General features: G+C 51.6%; 1 protein-coding gene and 1 pseudogene across 2 annotated transcripts; one reads left to right on the plus strand and one right to left on the minus strand.

The window, feature by feature from the left end:
• Window positions 1-3,360: 3,360 nt before the first annotated feature.
• LOC146436894 (mas-related G-protein coupled receptor member X2-like) lies at window positions 3,361-4,305 on the minus strand. Its single transcript, XM_085063959.1, has one exon. It carries the CDS (start codon window positions 4,303-4,305, stop codon window positions 3,361-3,363), a length of 945 nt encoding a protein of 314 aa, XP_084920085.1.
• A 2,475-nt stretch (window positions 4,306-6,780) lies between these two features.
• LOC146436895 (proto-oncogene Mas-like) lies at window positions 6,781-8,669 on the plus strand (annotated as a pseudogene). Its single transcript, XR_014852776.1, has 2 exons — window positions 6,781-6,954; window positions 7,370-8,669. The product of XR_014852776.1 is annotated as a proto-oncogene Mas-like (transcript).

Below are 8,669 nucleotides of genomic sequence, written 5' to 3' on the forward strand. Positions count from 1 at the left end.
TTTTATTGTGCAGAAATCAGGGGGTTATGCTGCTGTTCTGCAGAATGGGGCCATCCTCTGGTTCTCCAGCACCAATGTCCAAGGAAGCCCTTCAGCACCTCCATCCTGAACCTGGCCATTCTCAGGAGGAGCTGAACAGCAACTCTGCACAGCAGCTTGAGCCAAAATCCAGGTTGTACTGATCTTTTTCACATTGTTACCACCCCATAATTAGATCTGGATTTATTTGTTTTGTTTGTTTCCAACATGGTAACTCTGATCTCAAAATGTGTTGAATAAACAACATCCATTTGCTGCAGAGCTCATCCCTAGTGAGCAGTGTCCAAAAATTGCTCGTTTCCTTAGTTTTTCCCACTCTAAAGCCTCTGTCTTGTCTGAGGAGGGCAGGTACCTGTCTCACACGAGAGCTCTTCCTAAGGCACATTCCTGCAATGCTTGGGATGATGTTGACAGTGCCAAGAGCTCCTCATTCCTCCTGGGAGAGATCTGGGCAGCAGACACATCTCTTGCTCAGGGGAAGTTGTCCCTCCTTTTCCCACTGCCTTAAATCCAGGGGAAGACACTGTGCCACTGCTTCTGGAAAGGGAAGTGAGAGTGAAAGCCTTGGGTGGTGAGTCATGCTTTGGAGATTGTCAAGGTTTAGCCCTGACTAAATGCCAGGCACCTCGACTCTCTCTTGCTACAAAAAGAAAACTATAAAAAATACACACCAATCTCATGGGTCAAATGAGATAGGACACTGGTTGGCAGGAGGATGCACAGAAAAAGGGGCAAGCAGGCTCCAAGCTTAAAGTTGATTTAATTTTACAGTGATTTAATTACCTAAGAGAGTTGGAGGATAAATGCAAGGCAAAAATAAACTTTTCATACAGTTTTTGTTCACTCCCCCTGCCTCCCTTAAAGAATCTATAGTATTCACCCCCTTTCCTCTTTTATAACCACCAAACCTGGGTGGGGGGGCAGGGGGTGGGGGGGTATTTTTTTCAGTCCACAGAGCAGGTCCATACATCTATTCATCACCACAATTTTTCTACTACAAATACTCTTTATCTATACTTATTTCTCCTTCTCATCAGGCAGTTTTTCTGCTCTCACCCCCTCCCTCTTAAGAAGCAGTCTCTCTGCTCACCCCCCTTTCCCTCTTTCCAAGCCCACAACACAGACAGGGCGCAGGTTGAGAGGGGTTTGTTCTCTGGTCAGTCCATCAGGGAGAGGGGTTCTCTACTTAGCCAGGGGTCCCTCCCACAAGAGACAGTCCTCTGGGAACTTCTTTGGCGTGGGTCCAATCTCATGAGCAACATCCTGCCCGAATTCTGCTGCAACATGAGTCTCTTTGTCCATAGAGTGCTGTGCAGACTCTGCCAAGCTGAGGCCAGGCTGCTTCCATGCCAGGAGCAAGGCCTTTCTCTTCCTTGAAAAGGCCTCTGTAGCTTTAACTCTTTCGAGCCTCCAAACTGGATCACTGCCCTCTCCAGGCATCCACCTGCTCCTCTGGCACGGGCTGTGGGTGGATTTCTCCACTCCTGTGGACTCCATGGGCTGCAGGGGAACCTCCTGCCCCCCCATGGCCTTCAGCACAGCTAGCAGAGAGTTTTCAGCTCCAGCACTGGAGCAGCTCCTCCCCCACCTTCTTCACTGACCTTCACGTCTCCATGCTGTTCTCCCTCACATATTTTCATCTCCACCTCCTCCTCCTCCAACTACAAAGAAGTGAAAAAAGTGTGTGCCTGCCTTGATTTCTTCTTAAATATGTTTTCACAGAGGCGTAACCAGCACCTCCAATTGGCCCAAACTTGGCCAGCAGCATGTCCATCACCTTCAGAGCCATCAGAGATTGGCTCTGCTGGACTTGATGTAAAAACTTCCAGAACTTGCACTCAGGACACACAGGAGCCATCTTTTTGCCACACCCCACCCCTCAGACACCTCCCCAGGCCTACCACAACAGCTTCTGAGGGGTCCAAATTTCACCTAGATGTTAAAAATACTTTACTGATGTTTTGGGCCAATCAAAACCACCACATTGGCTCACATGAGGTTAAACATCTAAGAAGCATTGATTAACAGAGTTGTTAATGATTAACAGAACAGAGCAACTTCCACATCTGAGAGGGATTTTTCTCTCCCTGTCTCCCATTTTCATGTCCATTGGAAAGTAGAAACTTTCTGAGGTACAACCTCTTATCCAGGAAAGGACTCCCATCATGAAGGGAGTTTCTCCCAAGGCAAGTGCAGAAGGATCATGATCCTTCCATGTACTTTTCTAGCTCCAAGCACCTTCCTTGTCTCCAGTGTCACCCAGGCCACTCCCTACCTGAGCTTCCTGTTTTCCATGGAAATATAGAATGGTTTGGGTTGGAAGGGACTTTAAACACCATCCTCTTCTGACCCCCTGCCACAGGCAGGGACTAGAGTACATTGCTATTCCACTAAAGTATGTTGCTCCGAGCTCCATCCAACCTGTCCTGGAAAACTTCCAGGGATCCAGGGACAGCCACAGCTTCCCTCAGATGCACCTCAAGTGGAGCCAAACCTCAAGTCACAGCTGCAACATGAGCGGAGCTAAAACCATCCAGACAGCCCAGAGAAAATGGGAGAACCCAGCATAGGCAGTTCCAGCTCCAACCCCTTGTCCTGACAAGACAGCCCACAGCCCCAAACTCAGTGTGCATTTTTGGGAAAAGACTTCCAGAGGCAATCCCAAACACCTGCCCACTTGTCTGGGCAACAGGGCTCAGTGTGAATTTTCGACACCTCAGTCTTCTCATGTGTCAGGACTTGCTGGAGATGGACAGGAATCACTCAGGAATTGTTCTGCACTGCTGTGCCAAGATTTCTTATCCACCTGCATGCTGGTTTTAAGCAACCACACCAAGAAAATCCATTTGCAGAATGTCTGATTCTTGGTGACTCAATTTTAATATTCCACAGGGAAGGGAAGCTCATTTCTGAAGCAGAGAAAGCTCAGAGCTGTTGAATAGGAAAGATTCAAAGCAAAGACTTGAAAACAAAAGCTTTCAAGGGTGTCCCTGCCCATGGAGAAAGGGTCAGAATGTGACGATCTGTAAGGTTCCTTCCGACCCAAACCTTTCCATGATGATTCGTCACATCATCCAGAATCCACCCCAGGCAGGAGTTCCCCTGCTGCACACAGCACCAGCCTGACAGAGCTCCAGGAGCATTTGGACAGCACTCTCAGGCACAGGGAGGGATTGTTGGGATGGCCAGGGAGCAGGTGCAGGAGATGGCCAGGATGGTGCAGGGCCAGGAGCTGAACTCCGTGATCCTCGTGAGTCCATTCAAACTCAGGATGTTTTTTGATTCTGTTTCACAGTGATTCTATTTCATGAGGATTCCACTTTATGATGACTCCACTGTGTTGTCCCTATTCTGGGGCTCTGGCACATCCTCAAAAGCCCTCTGGAAGGTAACTCTAACAGAGAGGGTGAATTCCTTTGCACAGCTCCCAGCCAGGAAGTAAATCAGAGGCTGGGCACTGCTGTTGGCCCAGGCGAGCAGGACAGAGGTGCTGAGGGCAAAGACAGAGGGGTCAAAGGCTCTCAGCAAGAGCCAGAACCCAAAATCAGCGGTGAAGAAGGGAAAGAAGGTGACAGGCAGCAGGACCAGGGCACAGAGCTTCCGTGGGGGCTGTTTCCATGAGCAGCACAGGAGCCTGGCCAGCAGGGCTAGAGCAGAACAGATCAGGGTGAGCACTGAGAAGAGGTAGCTCAGCACCAAGGCCACCAGCACCGAAGGGCAGAAACAGGGGGTGACGGTGAGCAGGAAGGAGAGGAGCCAGAGCAGAGCACACAGGAGCACCGGGAAGCGCTGGGAGCGGTGGCAGGGCCAGAAGGACACAGGGAGGACAAAGAGAGCTGTCCCAGCACTGAGGGCTGTCAGAGAGTAGAGCCGGGCAGTGAAAGAGAAGAGGATGGTGACGTTCAGCCCGGCTGTCACACCCCGTGAGCCCAGCTGGTGGCAGAAGCTCTCTGGGCCATAAAATATCCCCAGGGTGATGGTGATGAAGAGCAGGAAGGTGAAGTCAGCAATGGCCAGGCTGAGGATGCAGATGGTGATGGGGTTCCTGCGGGTGTGGAAGCAGAGGAGCCAGAGGACAGCCCCGTTCCCCACCATTCCACACAGGCACAGGAGCAGTGTGACAGGGACTCTGCTCGAGTGGCTGTTGTCACACTCGGTCCAGTTGGAGTGCTTGTCCTCATTCCAGCTCCCATTGGAGACTTTCCCACGGGGCTGGCTCCAGCAGGCAGGGCTGGCTGTCTCTGTGGCAGGGGACAATGTGCTCATTGTGACACCTCTGCTGCTTCTCCTTCCCCTCACACAGCTGGCGGGGTGACAAACACACACACCTTACCAATGCTGCTGTCCCCCACACGTGGCTTTTCCCATCTTTTCCCACCCCCAGCTTCCATGTGGAGCAGCACAGGGAGAGGCAAGGGACAGGACAGATTGCTAGCAGGATGTGGGAGATGGGTATGACTGCAGGAGATTCATTTCAGTATTCTCCCCCTCCCTTTCCCCACAATATTTAGAGCTTTAATACCCTACGGACCAAAATTCCCCCACCAAAATCAGTCAGCAGGTCCCATCTCAAAGAGAGAGACACTGATTACATTGAAAGAGAAGAGTCTGACCTTTCCTTTCTCAGCCTGGAGAATTTCACTGGAGCAGACACACTGTGGGTTCACATTGCCTCACACACACCAGCTGCTGTCCCTGGGTCAGGATCTTCAAGAGCTTCCCTGGAATGCTCACTTGGGAAAGGGGAGAGAAACCTGCTGGGTGAGCCTGGGCAGTGTCCAGTGAGGGGTCTGTCCCAGGCCCCCTTTTGTCCCTGCTGGATCATGTTCTCCAGGGCTCTCACAAACAGAGAACTTTCTGAGCCTTTGCTGGGATCAGAGCTCTGCTTCTAATCTGCTCTTGACTTTGTCCAGGAAATGAGTAACAGGAGAGAGCCTCAGCAATGAGACCTGTGGGAAAGCAGTTTGTCTCTGTGTCAGGTTCCTCTTTCGTTTTAAAGCAACCCCAATCCTGAAATCTTGTCTTTTGAACTGCCTGAACTTGCCCCTCTCATTCCTGGGGTGAATCCCTAGGACCCTGCACTACAAAATTTGATTCCTGGTTCAAATGTTGTTTTCGTACTTGTATCCCACAAATTCAATGGTATTTGACTTTCACCATGCAGTTTCCAAGAGGATTAATGCAATAAGGAATGCTCTGTGTGAGCTGGAGCACAGGCATACAGCAGAGGGATGATTTAACATTTCAGAAATGTCATTTTTTCTGAGAAGAGGTTAATCAATGCTGCTCTCTTGGCTACAACCATTAGAAAGCTAGAGATTTCATTCGACTCATCTTCTACACTCCCTTGGGAGTCAGACAGCAGCCGACAGTGAATTCCAAAGAATTCCTAGAAAGCTGAAATGAGATTATTCCCACCCAGACTGACATGTGTCCTGGAACTGGGATGCTCCTGCTGGAATCTGGTGTGTGTGGAGACCCTGAGAGCAGAACTGCCTCCTCTCTTCCTCACTGTCACTGTGTTTGTGTCCCCAGCTATGGAATCTCACATCCCCTCACTGGGCCAATCCTTTCCTGTGCAAACAGTTGATGATCCATGAGCTAAAGGGGCTCCAGGAGAGCTGGAGAGGGACTTTGGAGAAGGGTCTGGAGGGACAGGACAAGGGGATATGGCTTCCCACTGACAGAGAGTGCGTTCAGATGTGATACTGGGGAGAAATCCTTCCCTGTGAGGGTGCTGAGGCACAGGTTGACCAGAGAAGCTGTGGCTGCCCCAGGATCCCAGGAAGTGTCCAAGGCCAAGCTGATTTGCATTTGGAGCAATGTGGACTTTTGGAAGGTGTTGCTGCTGGTGAAGGGGTGGGATCAGTAAAAACAACCACAAGTGCTCACAGGATGGAGGAGAAGAAGGATGAGCTCTGGTGAAGGGCTGATAGGGGGATAACAGCACTCCAAAATCTGATCTCTAATAATTTATTGCAGGGAGTGGGTTCAGGTTGGATATTAGGGAGAAATCCTTCCCTGTGAGGGTGCTGAGGCCCTGGCACAGGTTGTCCAGAAAAGCTGTGGCTACCCCAGGATCCCTGGAAGTGTTCCAGGCCAGATTGGATGGTGTTTGGAGTAACCTTGTCTGGTGAAAATGTCGCTGCTGGCAAAAGGGTGGGATCAAGTAAAAACAACCACAAGTGCTCACAGGACTGAGGAAGAGGAAGAGGAGGAGGAGGAGGCGGAGCTGCTAGTGAAAGGCTTCAACAGAGTGTGCCTGCATAAGAATGTCAACAAAGGGGAATTCTTGTCTCAGTTGTGCTCCCTTGAGTCCAGGGAAGGTTTTGGCAATGATCCCAGAGCTCTTTCTAGAAAGGGAGTTGTTTCTGACAAGCACCCAGCTGCCTTCCCAGCACTGCCAGCACTGCCAGCATTCCAGTGCCACCAGCACCACCAGCATCCCTCTGCTGCTGGAGGGACCATGACCCCTCAGGGAACAGAAATGAGCAATGGTAGAAAACTGTTGGGAGTGGGACGGCAGGCAGAAGATTGGACATTCTGCAGGGACGAAGTGTTTCTAGTCAAGAGCAAATGACAAGCCATTCACACAGTTCTGGTGGAGCTTTTGAAAAAAGCCATTTCGTTTACAGAAAAAAAAAGTAAAAGTGAAACTCAGATGTAGCCAGAGCGGCAGTTTCTGACTCCCCCATGACTCCACCAACCCTTAGGAAGCAAGACCGTGACAGGGCACAGAGAGAAGTCAGCGGGATTGGAGTGGGGACCTCCTGGGGATCTGGGCACTTTCTCCTTCGTGTTACTGACCTGGGAGGCTCTGCTTTAGGATATGGATCCAAAAGGAGCAAGAGATGCTGGGAACTGCCACTGATCTGGACAGACACCCTTTGCCTGCTGCTGCCCCACACTGAACAGGTCAGTGCAATGCTTTCCTTCCTTCCTTCCTTCCTTCCTTCCTTCCTTCCTTCCTTCCTTCCTTCCTTCCTTCCTTCCTTCCTTCCTTCCTTCCTTCCTTCCTTCCTTCCTTCCTTCCCCACCTGCCTCTCCTCCGGCAGCTGCTCTGTTCCTGCCACCCTCTCCCAGTGACTGCAGTGTCCTCCCCAGCTCCTCCCTCCTCTGCCCTGAGCTTTCCTTCTGCATCTCCTGCTGGACATCCCAACCCTCCCACCTCCCTCTCCCACCCTCACAATTTCCACCACCCTCCTCCGCTGCACATCTCACTTCTCTCCACTGAATCCTTCCTGCTGCAGGGAGCTGCTGAGGAGCTGCGTGGTCAATCCCAGGATTCTCCAAGCACTGACCACTGAGTTCCCATCCACTCTGACCACAGCTGGGATCCATATCCCACTGCCTGCCCTGTGTACATCCATGGAGCTGAGCACCACATCCCAACCTTCCACTTCACCTACTGATGGAGACGATCTGTGTGGGATAGATGTCACTGACTTGGCCACAGATGGTGCCACACTGCTCATCTGCCTCTGTGGGCTGGCTGGGAATGGGGCTGTTGGCTGGCTCCTTGGCTTCCGCATGTGAAGGAGCCCCATCACTGTCTACATCTTCCATCTGGCTGTCATCAACTTCCTCTACCTCCTCTTCGTGGTCCCCTGCACTGTGCTTTCCCTGCAGGCAGATGTGTCCTGCTCTGCTGCCCCGTCCCTGCTGTACCTGACGGTGCGTTTCACGCTGTCCTTGTTTCCCTGCAACCTGAGGCTGTACCTGCTGACAGCCATCAGCATCGAGAGATGCATTTCCACCCTCTGCCCACTCCGGTGCCACTGCCACCTCCCCCAGTGCGTGTTATGGGTGGTGTGTGTCCTGCTCTGGATGCTCTCCATCACTTTTGTTGTCACAGTGACTTCCCTGTGCCAGTCACAGGAACACGAGCACTGCCAGGTGGCTCTCATCTCCATGTTTGCCATCAACCTCTTCCTCTTGGCCCCAGCCGTGGTCATTTCCAGCACAATCCTCTTCATTAACGCCAAGCAGCAACAACCCAAGAGGCTCAGCATCACTATCTTCCTCAGTGTGCTCTTCAGTCAGCCCATCACCCTCTGCAATTTCCTGCAGCAGCTCGACTACACTGTTGTGTCCTCCCAGGTTGCTTTCCTGCTCGCCTGCATCAACAGTGCCAGCAACCCCTTTATCTGCCTCTGCATGGGGAGCTGGAGGAGGCACTGCTTCATGAGGTCACTCCAGCTCTCCCTCCAGAGGGTCTTGGTGGAGCCAGAAGAAGACACTCCCAGCAGCAATGATTCAGCCATGGACACAGCACTCTGAGCCTGTTGATCCCTTCCACTGAACTGCTGAAGGAACCTTGGACAGTGGCTGAGGGTTTCTTCAAGCCACCTGATTAATAAACATCCCCAACATCCCTCCTCCCACGATGTAATCCTGCAAGAGAAGACAGCAGGGGCATGTGGGAGGGATGCACTCCAGGGAGCACATTGGAGAATGGCTTTCCTCCTCCCTTCCAGGACCTAAAAGACTATTCCCCCAAAAGGGATCCTTCCCTACACAACTGTAATCCCAAAAATCCCCCCAGCATGGTTCTTACATCCCACTGCAGTCTGATATCAACAAACATCATCCTGAACCCTGAGCTGCCTTCACCCCATCTGCCAGCACTT

Source organism: Lichenostomus cassidix, chromosome 5, assembly GCF_008360975.1.
Source record: "Lichenostomus cassidix isolate B80296 chromosome 5, HeHo_3.0, whole genome shotgun sequence".
In the NCBI taxonomy this organism is placed as follows: Eukaryota; Metazoa; Chordata; class Aves; order Passeriformes; family Meliphagidae; genus Lichenostomus; species Lichenostomus cassidix.